General features: G+C 43.6%; 2 protein-coding genes across 3 annotated transcripts in view; both read left to right on the plus strand.

The window, feature by feature from the left end:
- Positions 1-18,728, plus strand: part of Heatr3 (HEAT repeat containing 3) — a 38,125-nt gene extending 19,397 nt beyond the window's left edge. Inside the window, exons 8-15 of one of the 2 annotated variants that reach the window (XM_042693443.1) lie at positions 3,433-3,523; positions 3,632-3,789; positions 4,043-4,125; positions 5,126-5,262; positions 11,730-11,818; positions 15,597-15,743; positions 17,216-17,392; positions 18,411-18,728. In XM_042693443.1, coding sequence (XP_042549377.1) covers positions 3,433-3,523; positions 3,632-3,789; positions 4,043-4,125; positions 5,126-5,262; positions 11,730-11,818; positions 15,597-15,743; positions 17,216-17,392; positions 18,411-18,533 — 1,005 coding nt within the window. In that variant the 3' untranslated portion in view covers positions 18,534-18,728. The remainder of the gene's footprint in view (positions 1-3,432; positions 3,524-3,631; positions 3,790-4,042; positions 4,126-5,125; positions 5,263-11,729; positions 11,819-15,596; positions 15,744-17,215; positions 17,393-18,410) is intronic. The other variant, XM_042693444.1, reaches the window with a different exon arrangement.
- LOC122119376 (HIV Tat-specific factor 1 homolog) lies at positions 399-2,704 on the plus strand. The gene is given in 2 exon segments (XM_042693442.1): positions 399-2,314; positions 2,316-2,704. Coding segments are annotated over 2 exon segments (2,157 nt in total). The 5' UTR covers positions 399-422; the 3' UTR covers positions 2,581-2,704.
- Positions 18,729-20,986: the final 2,258 nt, after the last annotated feature.

The raw sequence follows: 20,986 nt of genomic DNA on the forward strand, positions 1-20,986 counted from the left end.
AATAGATTTTGTTTTTTAGCCTTGTGCTGATGGCTCATGCCTATAATCCTAGCTACTCAGGAGGATGAGATTTGAGAGGCAGAAAGTGTGTGAGACTCTTTGGCTCCAGTTAACCACCAAAAAGCTGGAAGTGGAGCCGTGGCTCAAGTAGTAGAAAGCTAGCCTTGAGCAAGAAAAGCTCAGGGACAAGACCTATGCCCTGAGTTCAAGCCCCAAAACCAGCACCAAAAGGAAAAGGGGAAAAGGGGCGGAGCCAGAGGCCGCGTGGTTGTAATCCCATGGGGGGTTGGGGGCGGGAGGAGTGGGGGGGGAGGGGGGCAGGAGTCGAGCTAGCATGGCTGACCTCCCTTTCTCTGCTCCTCTTCGGCGTCATTTTGTCCTTTTTGCTTCTTTGATCCCTGCTCCTGGGTTAGGTAGGAAACATGAGCGCCAACAACTTGGATAAAAATGATGAGTTTGATGAGCAGTTGCGAATGCAAGAATTGTACGGAGACATCTATAACGATCCCAACGGAGAAACGGATTCTTTGGGGCCACAACTGACTGACAGTCCGTATGAATGGGACCAGGATAAGAAGGCTTGGTTCCCCCAGATCACTGAAGATTTCATTGCTGCCTATCAGGCTAATTATGGCTTCTGTAATGATGGTGCATCTAGTTCCTTCGCTTATGTCCAGGACTCCAATAGTAAGCCTGTAGAAGAACCTTCACAAAGAAAAATCCCTGAATCCACTGATTCCAAAAAGAAGGGAGAAAAAAGAAAGACCGACTCAGGATGGTTTCATGTTGAAGAAGACAAGAATACAAATGTGTATGTGTCTGGTTTGCCTCCCGACATTACAGTGCATGAATTTATACAGCTTATGTCCAAGTTTGGCATAATTATGAAAGATCCTCAGACAGAAGAATTTAAAGTTAAACTCTACAAAGATGACCAAGGAAATCTTAAAGGAGACGGGCTTTGCTGTTACTTGAAGAGAGAATCTGTGGAACTTGCATTGAAGCTTTTGGATGAAGATGAAATTAGAGGCTACAAGTTGCATGTTGAGGTGGCAAAGTTTCATCAGAAAGGGGAATATGATGCCTCAAAGAAGAAGAAGAAGTGCAAAGATTATAAGAAGAAGCTGTTTCTTCAACAAAAGGAGTTGGATTGGAGACCTGAGAGGAGAGCTGGTTCATCTCGGATGCGCCATGAGCGAGTCGTCATCATCAAAAATATGTTCCACCCTATGGATTTTGAGGATGATCCACTGGTGCTGAATGAGATCAGAGAAGATCTCCAAGTCGAATGTTCTAAGTTTGGGCAAATTAAGACACTCTTTCTCTTTGACAGGCACCCAGATGGTGTAGCCTCTGTGTCCTTTAGGGATCCCAAGGAAGCTGATGATTGTATTCAAATCCTTGATGGAAGGTGGTTTGGTGGCCGTCAAATCACTGCCCAAACATGGGATGGAACTACTGATTATCGGGTAGAGGAGACCTCAAAAGAAAGGGAAGAGAGGCTGAAAGGATGGGAAGCATTTCTCAATGCTTCAGAGGCAAACAGAGGCCTTCAGGGTCCAAATTCTGTCTGGGCTCCAAAAGTAAGGCAGCACCCAGACATGTCTAATGTGAATTCTCAAGAGGCTCCAACTGGAATGGCATTTATAGAACCTATTGAGAAATTTGAGAGGATAGAAAACGGGGAAGAATTTGAAGAAGCTACTTCAGGGAAGGATGCTAAAGAAGATGGGCCTAAGAAAGAGATGAAAGAAAGTTGCCCTTCTGAAGAGTCAAAAGAAAGCTGCCCCAAGACAGAATATAAAGTAGGGTGCCTAAAAAAAGGGCTTGCAGATAATTCCAAAAAGGAGGTAAGAGAAAATGGCTCCGAAAGAGAGTCTAAGAAGATAGTAAAAAAAGATTGTGTAGAGAATGGCCTTGCACAAGATTCTGAAGACAATGACCCCAACAAGGAATCCGAAGAACACAACCCCGACGAGGAGTTGGAAGAGGAAGACTCAGAGAAAGAATCAGATGTAGACCGCTCTGAAAAACAGTCTGAAGAAGGCTCCAAAAAAGGAATAGAAGAAAATGGCCTGGATAAAGATGCTGATGAGGATGGCTCTGACAAAGAATTAGAAGAAAATGGCACCGACAAGCCCAAATGTGATGAAGGTTTTGAGAGTGTGTTGGATGAGGAAGGCTCTGACAAAGATTCAGAAGAAAAGGAAGGAGGTATGTGTGAGGTTTTTGATGATGAGAAGGAGGAAGAAGGTGCAGATGAAAAAGAGGGTGAAGATTCTGATGAGGAAGAAGAAAAAGAAATCCAAATGAAAAGTTGAAGACTGAGATGAAAAAAAAGAGGAAGAAGATGCAGATCTAAAGGAAGATGAAGGTGACAGTGAGACCTTGTTTGAGGATAACAATTTCAGTGAGAAGTTACTTGATGAAGAGGAGGGTTCCAATAAGAAGTTGTTTGATGATTCTGATGAAAGAGGGACTGTAGTGAACATGAAGGAAGAAGGGTCTCGGTCTACAGGCAGCAGCTTTGTTCTCCTAGTGATGGTAACAGACGATGAAGAGGACAATGATGATATTTAATCCCTTTCACTGGCTTCTAGGGACAGCCCTCTATCTCCATCTGCCTGTGCTTCATGGTCATTACTAGTAGTGTTAGATGAACATGTACATAGTGGTAGGGCGCATAATGCATTATGTGTTGAATTTTTTATTGTTACCTATATCTCTTCCTTTAGATTTTAAATTTATCTTAACTGGGTTTTCAATCACCTTCATAGTTAAATTGCAAATAAACTGTCCTTTTATCGGATTTGTTAAATTCATGCAAAAGAATATTTTTTTAAAGTATTCTGATGGAAGTTTGTGGTTTTCAAAAATAAAAATAAGTTGATAATCTGCAGGGGGAAAAATACTTTTCATGTTTAAAGAAAGCCAGGAAGCCATCCTGTCTGCCCCTTAGGCAGGCATTGTTGGTCTTGGAAGAGCTTGTTGGCAGTGGGTATGTTAGTGTGATTCCTCCAAGAAAACTGCTAAGTACCTAAATGCAGGTTTGTTATGCTCAAGTGCTTGGTGTCTGAAGTGAACTTTTGTTTTAATCTTAGCATCCTGAATTACTTCCTTAACACATGAGATTAAGTTTCAGGGTGATTTCAGTTCAGAATTCCTGAGTTATCTATCTGTTATCTCCAGCTACCCATGCCACACTTAGAGAATAACCCTGTAGACAGATGGAAATGCAGTTAATGGTGGCATGCTCTCCTGTGCCAAGAGGAACTGAGATGCTAGTTTGTGCTTCTAGCATTTTATGGCTTATCCTCTGCCTACCCCACCCCCATGTGCTCCATTCCAAGTGTGGAAGTCTTCCAAGTAGGCTTTAACTATAAAAGCAGTCATGCAAGGAAATATTTAATTGTTTGTTTGTCTGCTTTTTAGCCCACTGACAAGGAACTGAGAGAGACCACAGCCTTGCTGGCAGCTCAGCAGACCGCTTTGGAAGTTATCGTCAACATGTGCTGCAGTGAAGGTTTGCTGGCAGCTTGCTCCTGCTCTTTTCTCCTGGGCTCAGGGCCACCTTCATAGGGGGAGGGGGGATCTTTAATACTCCATTATGTGTGGTTCCCACTCTTCCCAGATCCCTCAGATGATGAGTGGGAAGAGCTGTCGAGCAGCGATGAAAGCGATGCCTTCATGGAGACTTCCTTCACTGAGGATGGCGGGCAGCTACTGACCCCACTCTGCCTGTCCCACGAGATTCACACTGCTCTCACTAGCTGCCTTATCCCAAAGAAGGTAACTGGTGTTCACTCCAGGCTGGCGGAGCATGGGAAAGCTCAGCAAGCTGTTCCCTCATGTACCCAGGAAGTAGGCACAAACCTGCAGCTGCAGGTGATGGTACCACTGTGCACCAGACAGAACCAACAGTGCTGGGAAGAGATGAAAGGGTTGTGTCTGATCACTCCTAACCATTTCACTTGGAAGGAAGGTGCTGGAATTCGTGCAGAGATCTCATCTGAATTGACTTTTATTATTGTCCTTTCTCTAGGTATTTGAGAAAACTGCCTTTCCAAGCAGTGTCGCTGTTGACATATGCTCCCAGAGCCCTACTTGGAAACCTTTGATTAGAAAGTAAGAACTTTTCTGTTTTCAGAAACATGTCATTTTGTCCTATGAAGTAGAAAGTACTGTCTCCTGCTGAGACCCAAGTTTCTGTTCCTGAGTAGATGCCCTGGAGCAATGCTGGCTCTTGAGCATGAGGATCCACAGTGGCTCCAGCCTAAATGAGCCTTGATGTACACCACAGGTTGAATGGGTCAGTAAGTCTGATGTCATCATACAGCTTCTAAAAAGATGTGAATGAGCACCTATGCTCACCACAGGGATAAAAATGAGCAGGTGCACACTGTGACTCAGCCTTTATAAAGCTCATCACTAAACTAGGGATGCATACCTGGCTGGTGGCCCTGTAAAGATAAGCAAGGAGTTTATCATACAGGTCAGGGAGTGCAAGCTGAAGGGATGTGGGCTGTGAGGATCAGGTGCAGGTGTATGGGTGTTTGCTTTAAATTATTTGTTAAACTTTATGTGTGTGGATCTTTCATTCTATGTCTTGAGCTGGGCGCCGGTGGCTCACGCCTGTAATTCTAGCTACTCAGGAGGCTGAGATCTGAGGATCATGGTTCAAAGGGAGCCCGGGCAGGAAAGTCCATGAGACTCTTATCTCCAATTAGCCACCAGAAAACCAGAAGTGGCGCCATGACTCAAGCGGTAGAACACTCACCTTGAGCTGAAGAGCTCAGGGACAGCACCCAGGCCCAGAGTTCAAGCCAAAAGAAAAAACAACTGAAATTCCTCTAAGTTGGATTTCTTCATGGCTCCCGAACCAGTTCTCTATCAGGCCCTTTGAGCTCCTGCACTCCCTTGTACTTAGAGCTATTTTCACTCACAACCTGAAGCCTCAGTGAAAAGTTAACTCTGCACCAGCTATAGGGGCACACACTGTAGTCCCTGGTGGAGGCAGGAAGATCATGAGTTCTGGGCTACATGGCAGAAAAGAAAACAAAAATTAGTATGAAGTTCCAGTGGGTAAGTTGTAGAGAACAGACAGCATTGTTTTCTTCTTTGACAGGATGAACACTATACAGTGTAGAGCCCTTGTGTGCCTCCAAAGCCTAGTGTCCCTCTTGGATGTGGATCACCTGGGTGGAGCTCCGGCCCTTTACACACTTGCGCAGCACCTTTCAGACCTGCTGTTTTCGCAGCCAGGTAAAGATCTCAGCCTTCATTTGAAAGATTACTTGGACAGAACAGAGTTTTAAAGGGGCAGGAACTTGGACTTTGTTCTTGTGTGGTATTTGCCCTTTAATCTGCACAGTCTTTCCCCATACAATAACAAAGTTGCCAGTGTACTGAGTCAAGCTGAAGTGTGCCTTTAAGTCCTTGGGTTGGATTTTTCTTTTATTAAATTTGATACATACAATTATGTTAGTGCAATTAAGGCTGAATCATATCATGAAGGCCTCATTAAGTTATTTGGAGTGGGGTTAGGGATTTAGCGCAATGGAAGAGCACTTGCCTCGGTGCTGGAAAAAAATTTTTTTTGGATAGCCAGGCACTGGTGGCTCATGCCTTTAATCCTAGCTACTCCGGACACTGAGATCTGTGGATCATGCTTTAAAGCCAGCCTGGACAGAAAGGCTGTAAGATTCTTATCTCCAATTAACCACCAGAAAACCATAGGTGGCTCAGAATGGTAGAGTACTACTAGTCTTGAGCAGAAGAGCTCAGAGACAGTACCCAGGCCCTGAGTTCAACCCTCTGTCCGACCAAATAAATGTGTGTGTTCCCATAATTTTCAATTCTTAATTGTAAGAATGTAAGCAGGTTGCCAATGGCTCATGTCTATAATCCTAGCTACTCTGGAGGCTGATAGCTGCAGATCTGGGTTTGAAGCCAGCCTGGGCAGGAAAGGTCTTGAGTTTCTTATCTCCAGTTAACCACTGAAAAGCAGGAAGTGGTAGAGCATCAGCCTTGAGCAATAATGCTAAGGGACGGTGTCCAGGCCCTGAATTCAAGCCCCAGGACTGGTGCACACACACAAAAATTACTCATTACCTGACTTGAATAAATGTATCCTCTCTGTACGTCACCTTTATAATAACAAAATAAAAATAAGTAAAGGGCTGGGCCGGGCGCTGGTGGCTCATGCCTGTAATCCTAGCTACTCAGGAGGCTGAGATGTGAGGATCGCGGTTCAAAGCCAGCCCCGGCAGGAAAGACCATGAGACTCCTATCTCCAATAAACCACCAGAAAACCGGAAGTGGCGCTGTAGCTCAAGTGGTAGAGCACTCGCCTTGAGCTGAAGAGCTGAGGGACAGCGCTCAGGCCCAGAGTTCAAGCCCCACGACCGACAAAAAAAAAAAAAAAGTAAAGGGCTGGGAAGTGGCTTAGTGGGATAGTATTTGCCTAGCATGCACAAAGCCCTGGGTTCAATTCCTTAGCACCACATAAATAGAAAAAGCTGAAAGTAGTATAGTAGCTCAAGTGGTAGAGTGCTAACCTTGAGCAAAAAGAAGCTTAGGGATAGTGCTCAGGCCCTGAGTTCCAGTCCCAGGACTGGCTAAATAAATCAATAAATAAATAGTTAAAAAAAAAAAAAACAACAACCCAGTTTAAAAACAATTAAATTTGGTTGGATGATACATAGGAAAAAAATGTAAAAGTAATGAGAAGATGTAAAATTGATAGGTGCTTCCTTTGTCTTAGTTCCTCTCCCAGGTCACATCACTGTTAACCAAATTTATTTGCTTGCCAAGAGAGTCTCAACGATAAGAGAGGGGCTGGGAAGGTGGCTCAGTGGTAGAGCGCTTGCCTTGCATGCATGAGGCCTTGCGTTTGATTCCCCAGCATAAGCAAAAAGAAAAAAAGCCGGAAATGGCGCTGTGGCTCAAGTGGTAGAGCGCTAGCCTTGAACTGAAGAGCTGAGGGACAGCGCCCAGGCCCAGAGTTCAGGCCCCACGACCGGACCAAAAAAAAAAAAAAAAAAGAGAGACCCTACCTAGCATAGACAGTGATAGCGCAAATCCTCACACAGTTCTCTACCTTTTTTTTTTTTTGTGCCACCTTGCTTTTGTAACACGTCTTTCGTCAAATGCCTTTGCGTGGAAGTTACTGAATCTCTTAGATTACAGCTCCTATGGATTAATTTCATTTATGCTCAAAAACCTAGAGTGATTTTGTTTTTGTTTTTGTGCTTGTGCTAGGGCTTGAACTTAGGACCTTACTCTCTCCCTTAGCTTTTTCATTCAAGACTCGCACTCTGTCACATGAGCCACATCTCCATTTTTGTCTTTTTGCTGGTTAATTGGAGTATCATGGACTTTTTTTGCATGGAATGGTCTTGAACCTCAGTCCTCAAAATTCAGCCTCCTAAGTAGCTAGGATTATGGAATGAGCCACCAGCAGCAGGCCATAAATTTTATTTTTAATTTAAAAGTGTTTATATGTAGTTTCAGGCCACAATTTATAGGCCACAATTGCAAAAATACTAATCTAAGGGAGATGTGGTTACTATTTATTAAATCAAATTCATCAATCCAAACAAACAAAAACCAACTGATTTAATTGAGCTAAGAATAAACTGGGAAGCTCTTCAGACAGGATGGGCTCCATGAGGCTCTCTCAACATTATTTTTACATGACCCAGCCAGCCATACACAGTGTGGTGCAAGCTCCTCCACACTATCACGGAATTTGGGGGTCCCCTAATGCATTACCTGGAATCCAGGATCCCCTCATTCAGGCTTAGATCAGAAGGATCTCAGTTTCAGGCCAGCCCAGGCAAAAAAGTTTTTGAGACCTCATCTCAACAGAAAGGAGCATAAATAGGAGGATTATGTTCTAAGCCAGTCCAGTAAACAAACAGAATTCTATCTCAAAAATAACCAAGGCAAGCCCAGGGTCAGTTGCTCACGCCTATAATCCTAGCAACTCAGGAAGCTCAGATCTAAGGATTGCAGTTCAAAGCCAGCCTGGGCAGGAAAGTCTGTGAGACTCTTATCTCCATTAAATTATCAATAAAACCAGAAGTGGAGGCTTAAGTGAGAAACTCAGAATTCAGACCCTAGTACTGCCAAATATATATACTGCATAACTGACTATCTCATAGGATTTTATTATAAGAGAGTTCATTGTTATTCCAAAATAAATAACCAGGATATTACTTTGGGGGCCAGTTCTTACCTCCATTTCTCCAAGTATCAGTGTTAAGAGACACAGGAGGGCATAGGACACAGAACAGACCTGAGCAACATGGACATCCAAAGACATTGTAATGGCAATCCTTCTCCAGTAGTAATTTTCCCGTCTGCAATCCAATCCCTTTCATGTGTGGAGGGCCAATGAACATGTCCAGCCCTGGTCATTTATTGTGACAGTGGCTATAGAAGGTGATATCTATAAAAACAACATAGTGGCTTTCAAGACACATCAGAATGTTCTTAACCTAGCAGCATGTCACAAAAATGTGTTTCTTTCTTTTTCTTAAGATTATTTCAGTAGCCAGGAGCATAGGATTTTATTTAAAACTATCAAAGTGCAGGGCTGGGAATGTGGCTAGGTGGTAGAGTGCTTGCCTAGCATTCATGAAGCGCTGGGTTCTATTCCTCAATGCCATATAAACAGAAAAAGCCAAATGTGGCCCTGTGGCTCAAGGGGTAGAATGCTATCAAAAGAAGCTCAGGGACAGTGCCCAAGCCCTGAGTTCAGTCCTCAGGACTGGCAAAACAAATCAAAACAAAAATAAAACTATTACAAAGTGCTTAGTTACCCTGACCATAGTTCAGAAGCCATCCATCATTCTCCCAGGCTTCAGCTTGGTGTGGTCTCTGTGGCCCCAGCAGTCATGCCTGCAGAGGAAGCCACATGATCTGGGAGAAACATACCCAAGTGCTTCTGTATATAGCCGAAGCAAAGAACAGGTGCATTCATTACAGCAAAGAAGCCTTTCTGCTGGCTGGGGATAGACCCTAGGTACTGGGACTTCACTCACTGGGAAACGATTCAAAAGCAAGAGATGACAGCTATAGACCAGAGCTTGACAAAGTCAGCTCATGGCTGGCAGCACTTGGAAGCAGTTAGGAGATATGAGTGGGCCCTGCTCATTGGGACCCTGGCTGTAGATTCCTGTTTGACTCTGCTCCCTGCCTCAGACCACAGGAATGAGCGGATGGCTAGGGACATGAGCACTGAGGGCACCTCCTCCTAGTCTTGAGGGTATCAGGCTGGCTAAAGGGACAGAATGCCAGCAAAGGCCAGAATGACCCTCCCCTCCCCTCTCCTCCCCCATCCCCAACGTCTACACCACCTAAGTATGTTCCAGGTTCCGAAGAAGGTTCAGGGTGAGGGGGAAATGTGGCTGGTCATGATCAGGCCAGCCACCTCTGCTCCAATGGTCAGATTGTGCCAGCTACTCACTTTTATGGGCTTGAGTGAAATAAGATTCCAGACAATGTACTAGAGGGCCCAAATTTCAGGTAATGTACTAGGGGACCCTGGATTCCACAAAAATGTACTATGAGACCCCAGATACTAGACAATACTCTAGATTGGCAGACAGACACCATTGCACCTATTGGTTAGGATTACTGTCTCTCAGACTTTTCACCAGGGCTGAGATGCTCCAGTTTTGAGAGATGATATTCTAATACAGTCCTTTTAGACGCCTGTGATTTAGTTAGATGTAATTTTATGAGACTGTATGAATAATGTTTTTGGTGGATTTGGTGGGGAGGATGAGGCTAAATTGCTTGCCTTTTTTGTTAACTGTATTTGAAAGTTAAATGCATGAGACTTATACAGCTCTAATTTGTTTTATTTTTAATGCTAAAATACAGTTCTGAATAGTTATGAAGTTTATATGAGTCTCTGTACATGCCAACATTATGCTTCTGGCTAGCACCAGGGATAAAATGACAGATGTTTTAGTTTGATTCTTGCATTAAAAGCATCATTATCTTTTTCCCTCTTGTTAGGAGCTGTTGATTTTCAAAACACCTAATTTTCAATGATGTTGAATTCTCATTCTGTCAGTTGGGCTCCATTACATTGTTTAGGATTCGGTTTTCCTAGATTCTGGAAGTTGGAATCATTTTTTTTGCTATTGTTGGTATTGTAGTTAGAATGGTGGTATCCCATTCTGGGATATATTTTCTATTCCACATCAGGGTGTTAACAATCAATCTGAAAAATTCATTAGAGCATAATCTGCTGTCTGATTTGTAGGTTGACTATTTACTTACATTTAGGTGTGCTGCAGCTTCTTTGGTGCTATGTAATGTTCTCAGAAACTTTTTTGTTTGTTTTGGCAGTAGCATAGGATTTGAACCCAGGGTCTCCTGCATGCTAAGCAAACTCTGTTCTACTGCGCTATATTCCCAGCCCAGAAAGACATTTCAAATCTCACCCCTTTCTAACTTCTTTGAAGTATTTCCTCAATTTCTTAGGGAATGCCAGGTCTGCTGACCTGTTAACTGAAACTATATCAGGATGGGTTGAAGTATCTTTCTCAAACTTGGATGAATGACCAGAAATGTTTTCCTTGCCTAGATAAGGCTATAGGGTGAGACCTTGTCTCAAGAAAAACAATAGGGCTGGGAAGGTGGCTCAGTGGTAGAGCGCTTGCCTTGCATGCCTGAGGCACTGGGTTCGATTCCTCTGCACCACATAAGCAAAAAGAAAAAACCCGGAAGTGGCGCTGTGGCTCAAGTGGTAGAGTGCTAGCCTTGAGCTGAAGAGCTGAGGGACAGCGCCCAGGCCCAGAGTTCAGGCCCCACGACCGGACCCCCCCCCCCCCCCAAAAAAAAAAAGAAAAAGAAAAACTATAGTTTCTCACAATAGTTTTTTTTTTTTCCTTTGGGTCCAGCCCCAGGACCAACACAAAAAATAAATCAGTAAAAACAGCAGTAATTAATACTGTCTTTTATTATTTAGCCGGTCATTCATATGTCCTGTTCATTGAAGAAGTCACACATCACAACTAGATTCAAGGCGTGGGGGAACGGGCTTCCCCTTCTTTGTGGGAAGGGCAGGCTTCCAGAGCAGGGGACTGGCAGTGTTGCTGTGACCCTTTTGGAAGTTACAGTCGTAACACACCAGTGCTTTCCCTTCCCATTGAAGTGCAGGGATTCTCACTCACCCTTGCCAGTGACTACCTGCACCATCCCCTGTAACTGCTGCTCTGCTGCTCCTATGTGAGAAGAGGGTCAGTTGGAAAATGGATGAGGAGCTGGGGTGGGGTTGGTGAAGACCTGGGGGCAGGGCAGCCTAGACCCCTTGGCTGCAGCTCCTGGCTTGCAGTGGGCTAGGGTTGGCAAGAAGGCTGGCATGGGAGACAACTTAACCAGGGGGGCTGCCTAGTGCCATGATGGAGGTGGGTGAGACTAAGTTCCTGCACAGCAGGTGGCTCAGGCCCGTCCTATTCCAACGTGAGTCCAGTGAACACCACCACACTTGGGCAGGACATCTCCCCTGGTCATCTTTAGACTCCACAGCTATACTGTCCAGAGCTCTGTGAACTAAACATTGGCTTAAATATCAAGAATTTAAAAAAAATTAATCATAGCATATGCTAACATGTGGCATGCTTCCTTTAATCCAATTTTCTCAGAAGAGCTTGTCTTGGGAGAGAGAACTTGACTTGATCTTTGTGTTTTGTGGTAACTTTCTGTTTTAGGTTTTGCTGACCACCCGGACTTTCTGGAAGCCATAACTAGTGCCTTGAGGGCCCTTTTGCAAACAATGGCCTCTAATAACCTTCCCCAGGTAAGATTTTTGAAAACTACTTTGAAACTTGAAGTGTCTTCTTGTTGGAAGTGCTTCTGTGGCCATACAACTGGGTGTTGATTTTTTGGTTTTGTTTTCATTCCCTCTGGTTTTTTGAGACAGAGCCTCAGTATGCAACCTAGTCTGGCCTTGAACTCTCTGATCTTCCTTCACTCTGTCTCCCAAGTGCTGGGATTAAGAGCATGCACCATTAAGTCCAGCTAATTACTCTTTTTGATGCAAAAGTTGACCCATTTTAAACAAGAGGGTTTTTTGTTGTTGGTGCTGCTGTTTTTGTCTTCTGTTTGACTTGTTTGTTCCTTTATCTGTCTTTGGGAGGGCAAGGAGGGGGTACAGAAATGGAGGGACAAAGGGTGAACAAATGCAGCAGTGGGACTCATTAGACACTATATTAAAAATGAGCTATACAACTTGTGGGTAGGGACAGGAGGGAAAAACTGGGAGAGAGTGAGGGAAGGGGTGACATTGTCCAAAAATAAATGTACTATTTATCTTACATAACTGTAACCCCTCTGTACATCACCTTTACAATTACAATTTTTTTTTAAAGTTGACTCATTTTAGATAGTAGGAATCCTTTCAGGTTGGCTTCTATGTCTCTTGACATGGACCTTATGTCTGCGCCTTAGATTGGCTTTTTTTTCCCCAGTGCTGGGGATTGAAGCCAGAGATTGAGTTAGTTTGTTTTTATTTTGTTTTGTTTTGTATTCCATTCTGGGAATTTTTGCTGTTGTAGTTGTTGTTGTTACTGTGCAACAAAATGGATGCCGTTGACTTCATGCTAGCATGTTCTCTATGATTTAAAAGCTTCTTTGTATATTTGAAAATTGTGTGTGTGTGCGTGTGTGTGTGTGTGTGCGTGTGCGCGCGTGCGTGCGTGCGTGCGTGCGTGCGTGCATGCGCTGGTCCTGGGGATTGAACTCAGCTTGGTGCTGTCCCTGAGCTTATTTTTGCTCAAAGCTAGCTCTCTACTGCTTGAGCCACAGCTCTACCTCTGGCTTTTATTTTTTAAAAATTGTAATAAAGGTGATATATAGAGGCGTTACAGTTGAGAATTCTTTTAGCATAATTGTTAGCCTTCTCTTTCTGTGAAATGAAAATGATAATAACACATAGCTTGCCATGTGGCTGTAGAGCCTATAGAAAAATATGGTATTTTTGCTTATTTTCTTTCTTTCTTTTATATGTCAGTTATAGGGCTTGAACTCAGGGCCTGGGGCACTGTCCCTGAACTCTTTTGTTCAAGGCTAATACTCTACCACTTTGAGCCACAGCTCCACTTCTGGTTTTCTGGTGATTAATTGGAGATAAGAGAGAGTCACTAGCGCCTGGCAATGCCCAGGCGGACTTTGAATTGCAATACTCAGATCTCAGCCTCCTGAGTAGCTAGGATTATAGGCATGAACTACTGGCACTAGCTTTTGCTCTTATTTTCTGTGGCATGCGGGGAGCAGTTACTGGGCCTATCTGCTAGTTACAGAAAACTACTTGAGCCAGGTGTGGTGATGAATACCTGTAGCCCTACCCTTAATCCCAGCAGAAGGATGGCAAGTTCAAGGCCAGCATAGGTTGCACAGCAAGACCCTGTCTCAAAAAAGAAAAACAATTAGTTAAAGCTGTGCTCAGTTAGAAGTAACTGTTCATGTATGTTAGAGCTAACTGTTCATGTATGTTAGAGGGAACTGTTCGCGTATGTTAAGATTCTGGCTCCTCAGGCTCACTATATCATAGGTGTTAAGAACTCAGTTTCTTTAGCCTTGAGCAAAAGAAGTTCAGGAACAGTGCTCAGGCCCTGAGTTCAAGCCCCAGGACTGACAAAGAAAAAAAAAAAGAACTCAGCTCCTGGCTGGGTTATGTGGCTTAGTGGTAGGGTGCTTGTCTTGCATGCATGAATTCCTTGGTACCACATAAACAGAAAACGTCAGAAATGGCACTGTGGCTCAAATGGTAGAGTGCTAATCTTAAGCACAAAGAGGCTCAGGGACAGAGTTCAAAACAAAACTCAAGTATCACACTAGTGGGATAGTGTGGAACTCAGGACCTGGCTGCCGCTTCCCTAGCTCTTTACCTTGCTGGCTCATGTGCATTCGGTGACTTGTTTGCGTTCTGGTAATACTGCAACATACCTGTGATTCACCATAGTTACTGCAGAATTTTCTTTGTGGGTAGTGTTGGGGTTTGAACCCAGGATCTTCTGCTTACTAGGCTGATGCCCTACCACTAAGCCGCATGCCCAGCTCAGCCCTATCATTAGAGTATTTCCTGGGAAATCTGGCACCATCAGCTGTTCCTTCTCATTGGGCAAAAGCCATGCAGAAGATTCAGAAATAAGTAAAAGGCAGATACTGAGTTTGAGTCTCAATCTCTGACCTAAAATAAAGAAAAGAAAGAAGTTTAAGGGTTTACAAATACTCACTGCCATTAATACCAGTGAATGTTTTGTGTGCACTGTTGGATCCATGTAGCTCTTTGTGGATATCTGTGGCCCTGCCCTCCTGTGCAAAGTGGATAACATTTAGAATCAAGTAACCTGTGCTGGAGTGCCAAGAGGTCCAAGCATAGCTGGGATTTGAAACCTGGAAAGTCTGGCTCTATACTATCTTTTTTTTTTTAATCTTTGTTCAAGTCTGAGATTCAGACTCACTACCTGACACATTTACTCATTGGCTAGTGCTCTACTAATGAGCCATGCCACCAACCCCTGACCATCTTTTTCTCGTTGCTCTGTGCTGCTGGTTAGAGGTCATGGCCAGGCAGTGCAACATTCATGGAACTTGCTTCTAAACTTGTGCACAAATTAGCTCAAGCTGAAAATTACCACCACATAGCACTATATAACTTGATGATTTTTACGATCTTTAGTAACTTACACAAAAACATCTCAAAATTCTTACATTATTTGCACTCTACTTTTGTATATGTGTGTGGTAGTCCTGGGGCTTTAACTTGGGGCCTAAGTGCTGTCTACTACTTGAGCCACAGCTCTACTTCCAGCTTTTAGGTGATTAATTAGAGATAAGAGTCTTACAGACTTTCCTGCCTGGGCTGGTTTCAAACCAGCCCTGAGATGTCAGTCTCCTGAGTAGCTAGGAATATAGATATGAGCCACCAGCACCTGGCTACACAAAGGCTACTTTCAAAACTTTATTTTTTGTTTTGATGGTTCTGAGGTTTGAATTGAGGGCCTTGTGCTTGCTAGACAAGCAGTCTACCACTTGAACCATATCCCCCAGCCCTTTTTGCTTCAATTACTTTTCAGATAGGGTCTTCTGCTTTTTACTGAGCTGGCCTCAGACTGAAATCCCCCTATCCTACATCCCCTGCATAGTAGGATGACAGGTGTGTACCACCATGCCCAGCCAATTTGCTGTGATTAGTTCTCATTATTTTTTTTCTGGGCTGGACTCCAGTCACCATTTTCCTCCAGAGTAGCTGGGATTATAGGCATTAGCCACCTTACCCAACTATATGTTCAAACCTTCATGATCAATATAAAACAGAAGTGGAATCTGTTTTGTATATGTACATCTGAAATGAAAGTCTTCAAATGAAACTAATAGGACTTAAAGCTCCTTAAATATTGGATAGTAACAAGTGACATGAGAAGGACTCATCTCAGCTCAGAATACTTAAGTTCTCTGCCAGGTGCTCACTCTGTCTTTGGCCTCATACAGTAGCCCATAGAAGAGATGGCTGGCTTTCATTTGCCATTGGAATGGTGGGGTGTAACACTGTTCATATGCCCCCTTCCTCTCAACAGTGCATGACACCCGAGCAGCTGATGACACTGTGCAGAGCTGGCATTGGGAGCAGCAATGTCGGGGTTCGAGTGAACGTTGTCAGTATTTCAGGAATCACTGGCAGCATGCTGGCCAAAGAAAGTGGGACACTTGACACTCTTAAGGTAAAACAGTTTGCTCCCAGAATGGATGTGAAATACTGGAATACTGGGGAAGAGGGGAAGAATTGGCACAAGTTTCTAATGCTTGTGCGGGCCCCATGAGAAGACACTAGCAACAAGTTGCTGAAGGTACTTTCGTACAAGGATCCCTTTGGGGTGATCTAATGGCAGGTGTAAATAAGTACTTTAAACTTAAGCCTCATTTTTGCCATTTAACTACCTGAAATGCTTTCTGTGTGTGTGTGTGTGTGTGTGTGTTCCATTAAGGGCTGATTGTCACTTTAATGGAACAGTAACCTCTTCTCAACTATACAATTTGTAAATCTTGTTTTCTAAGCATGTAAAAGGTAGTAACCACTAAGTTTGTGCCCCATAACAGATCAACAATTAATGTCTATCTGTGTACTTTATGGAGTTTCTCTTCTGGGTATGTAAGTAAATTACAGACCTGGCATTTTCCCCTATCAGTTTAATTGTGTCTATTATAAATAGGGACAATATTTTACTTGACTGCCATTGTTATGCCTTCTGCAGCTGTCATTTCTTGATGTGTCTACTTCCTAGTCCATTCATAAGCTCCCAGTTGGATCCAGTCTCCCTCCTTGTGGGTGGTTTAAATCAGGAAAGCCAGGGATTCTGCCTGGGTTGGGATTGTATGCATCTTTCTCTCTTGACCTTGGGTATCCCCAAACCACCTGTTTGTCCTTATCGTCCAGATCAGCACCCCGCAGACTGTGCAGCCTTGTGGATCTGTCTGACTGCTTCCTTGTGGTTGTGGGCTTCTTCCTCTGTCCTTTCTACTTCCTGCCAGCTGGAAGCTAGATGTAAAGGCTGGATTTGATTGAGAGCCAAGGATTCAGATCCTTGTTTGAATAAGACTACCTCATAGGTAGTGCTGTGTACTTTCAGTTATATTCTGGAAGAGAAAAATCAGGGCCCAGAGAGCTTAACCAACTGGCCAGGGATCACCCTATTCCTTAGCCACATGACCTAGCTGCACATCACCCAGAGATGCTGGGAGGCAGAGCAGCCAGGCTACAGAAGGTTACTCTGCACCTTTACATCTTGAGAATGCTCTCGTTAGCTCTGTGGGGCTGGGGACTGGGGGTGGGGGTATCAACCAAGATGGTGAGGCAAAATTGCTGGGTTCATTTACTGGTTTTCATCTACTTTTGAAAGCAGATTTCGTTGTTACAGGTAAGATTTCTGTGCCTTGAACACTATACAGAAGCCTTTTCAGGGAGTTCTAATATTTCCAAAATCAATTTTTCCAATGTTATTGTGGATCTTAATTCACTTTATTTAGGAATGTAAAGTATAATACTCTTCTGTTATGTTAGTATGTTTATAAGTATTTGTAAGGTCTTAGTTCTTTAATAAGTTATCATTTCTGCTGTATCATTTCTGTATGAAACAGGATGATAGCAGGATTAGAATGTACAATGATAGCAGGTTACCTGTGTGTGTTGTTCCAGACCATTGGGTGCTTTCTGCTTGAGGTCGCCACCAAAGACCCTTCCCTCGTGGTTGTAGGAGAAGCTCTGGATGCCCTCTTTGATGTCTTTGCAGATGGGGAGGAAGCTGAAAGGGCTTCAATCCAAATAAAATTGCTATCTGCTCTCAAAGAATTTCAGCCTGTCTTCAAAACGAAGGTTTGTAGCTGCTTTGCTTGTAGATGCACAAGTCTGAGTGTTCTCCAGGGAGGGGGTATAATTCCTACCCACAGCTAAGCACATGTGTAGACTGCAGCAGCCCCTGTAAGTGTCAGTGATTACCAGAGCACTTTATCCCAAATGCTTGCTCACTGAGTTATAGATCTGCAATGATGCCCAATCTTTGGAATTGGAGCCAGATTGGCATTTGACCAGCTCCTTGTACTCTACCAGTGCTTTATGTATGTGAATGCCATGACCTGTACCCACCAAGCACTTTCATGTAGTACATCTGAGCTACAGCCCAGCCTCTGAAGAACTCAGAGTCTGGGTACTGTCCCTCAGCTTTTTGTTTGCTCAAGACTGGTACTTTACTACTTGAGCCATGCCTCCACTTAGGCTTTTTTTTCCCCCCAACTCCTAACCTTTTGAATAAGAAGACTGGCCCACCAATCCGTTTTGTAGCACACTTTCCAAATGTTTCTGTTGCACCCTAAAACTTCACCTTTGCTGGAGTGCCATAAAATTCATTCTTTTAAAGTATGACTCCACCAGGCCTCATGTCTCTAGCCTGTAAAGCTACTTGTGAGGCTGAAATGGGAAGGATCAAAGTTCCAGGCCAGCTTAAGCAAAAAATTGGGGAGATCCCATGTCAACAGAAAAGGCTGGGCATGGTGGCATGCGCTTGCCATCCCAGTTACAGTGAGAAGCATAATTAGAATTGTGATCCAGGGTGGCCTAGGCAAAAAATAAGCGAGCAAGAAAACAGACGGGGACAGAGCTCAAGTGGTAGAGTGCCTGCCTAGCAAGTCCTACCAAAAATTAATCAATAAAAGGGTGCACATTCTAAATATATCTTTATTCTTTGTATTTCATTTAACTTGGGAGTAAAACTGTTTCACCAAATTCTTGAAGTCTTGGGTGTAAAATAGTTACATATGCCCCAAATTAAATACTTACTTTATTTAAATGAATTTGTGATAGATACCAAATTGCATACTTTTTTTTTTTTGAGCAGATACGAAAGGAAGGAAGAGGTAAATACAGTCCAGATCAGCTGTGTGTTCTTGACAATGTGAAGATGAACTTGAGAAGGTTTATTGCTTATCAAGAAACTGTGGAGAAAAGACTGACTTCCTGAAACATCAGAAGAGACTCAAGACTCTCTCCTGGGAGCATGGTCAGAGGTGGAATGCTTGTGTATGATGTGGGAAGGCCTGGGTCTGTCCCCAGTGCCACAAAAAGAGACCAACTTCCCAAAGGAGTTGGTGCTGCAAATACATGCTTCCAAAAGCTCTTGGAATGCTCGTACTTTGAACTTTAATTTGAAGTTCATTTAAAAAAAAAGTAAAACCTGTAAGAAACATGTGTTTGGGCTGTGGGTTCTGTGCATTTGTCTATGTGTCTCCAGCAAACTTCATTCCCCGGGAACAAAGTATTTTTTATGCACACACTCTACTCTGAACCACATACCTGGCCCACAGCTGGTTCCCAACCACTTCCTGGGCAGTAAAGACATTTTCAACAATCATGCCCTTGAATTTTGCAGTACAGCAAAGTCTCAATCATTACCTGGGTACTTTTTTAAGCCACAAATTTTTTTTATTAGCTGAAACTAACTGAAATATACAGTCCTGAAGTGCTATATACTATTGTGAAGAAGTAATTGAATTTATTTGTATCACTCAGGGGCTGGTACTGATGAGCTACTGAGGTGACAGTAATCTCATGGTGACATGATCAATCACTGCCTTGATTTAATATGGTATAGAGTCAGAATTATAGAACATATTTTGAATAAATAACATTTTCACTAAAAGCTTTGTGTCTTATAAATTCCTTTTTTTGTAATACTACACACACCTATTTCTGGGTGGCCTGCCTCACCTGTGTGTAAAGTATTGGAAAATACTTCAAGAGTCCTAAAAGTATGAGGTAACAACTAGCTTACAGCAGAAACTTTCCTGCCCAACGTGGCGCAGTGGTAGAGCGCTTGCTGTGCATGCATGAGGCCCTGGGTTCGATTCCTCCGCACCACATAAGCAAAAAGAAAAAAGCTGTAAGTGGCGCTGTGGCTCAAGTGGTAGAGCGCTAGCCTTGAGCTGAAGAGCTGAGGGACAGTGCCCAGGCCCAGAGTTCAAGCCCCACGACCGGACCATGGTTTGCTCCATTGTCCATTAGTTGGAAGAACTGTCCATGGAGATTTGAATTTTCCACACAATCGGTCTCAGTTGTCTTGATTAAAAGACAAATATTTGATTATTTTAGTGCTAGGGGTTGACCTAGGGCCTTGCTCACACTAGGCAAATGCTGTACCACTGAACTAAATCTGAGACTTCTATCTCCAATTAATACCAAAAATTGGAGCAAAAAGCCAGAAGTGGATGTATAGCTCAAGTGGTAGAGTGATAGCCTTGAGTGAAAAAGCCAAGCCAGAATGCAAGCCTGAGTTCAAGCCCCAGTTCCAACACACACACACACACACACAGAGGCCAAAAAAAAAAAGATGTATTGAGACTTGTTTCATCATCTGCAGTTGGGTAGTGTTTTTAGATGTCAGTTAACATTGTGTCCAGGATGCAAATTTTTTTGAGACTTTTTCTTGGTATGTAAGTCCTGCCCCACCAATGTAAGGGCTGAGATTACAGGCATGAGCCTGCTCAATCTGGAGTACAACTTGTGCGTGTATGTACCATTTCTGGGCTTGAACTGGAGCTCTTAGCTTTTTTTGCTCAAAATTGGCCCTTTACCACTTGACCCACACTTCCAGCTTTTTGGTGGTCACAGAATAGATTTTCACAGACTTTTTTGGCCTGACCTGCCTCCAAACCACAATCCTCAGAGATCTTAGCCCCCTAAGTAGCTAGGACTGCAAGTGTGAGCCACTGGCTCCTGGCAAAGCAGTGATATTTCTTTCCTTAAGCAAACACATAAGAGGTGGAATACTTGAAAACAGCTTTGGTGAGAAACAGAAGTGGCTTTAGTAAGCCCTTACCTATCGCTAATTCCCTTGAATATAAGTGGAAGAAATTCCCATTATAACACGAGTGAATGAATGGATTAAACATATAAACCCAAATATGCATTGCTTACAGAAAACACACTTTACCTCTAGGGATAGAGACAGGAAAGGGAGGCATGGAATAAGATCTTTCCTGTGAGCGTTGCACAAAAGAAAGCAGGACTAGGCTAGAGCCAGTGGCTCACGCCTGTAATCCTAGCTACTCAGGCTGAGATCTGAGGATTGCCGTTCAAAGCCAGCCCAGCAGAAAAGTCCGTGAAACTCTTATCTCCAAGTAACTACCAGAAAAACAGAGTGGCACTGTGGCTCAAGTGGTAGAGCACTCACCTTGAGCTGAAGAGCTCAGGGACAGCACCCAGGCCCAGAGTTCAAACCCCCTCCCCCAAAAAAGGGGTGGGAAGGTGGCTCAGTGGTAGAGTGCTTGCCTCTCATGCATGCGACCCTAGGTTCGATTCCTCAGTACCACATAAACAGAAAAGGCTGGAAGTGGTGCTATGGCTCAAGTGGTAGAGCACTAGCCTTGAGCTGAAGAGCTGAGGGACAGCACCCAGGCCCCAAGTTCAGGCCCTATG

This window comes from Dipodomys spectabilis, unplaced genomic scaffold (assembly GCF_019054845.1).
Source record: "Dipodomys spectabilis isolate Male_0828 unplaced genomic scaffold, ASM1905484v1 ptg000165l, whole genome shotgun sequence".
NCBI lineage: Eukaryota > Metazoa > Chordata > Mammalia > Rodentia > Heteromyidae > Dipodomys > Dipodomys spectabilis.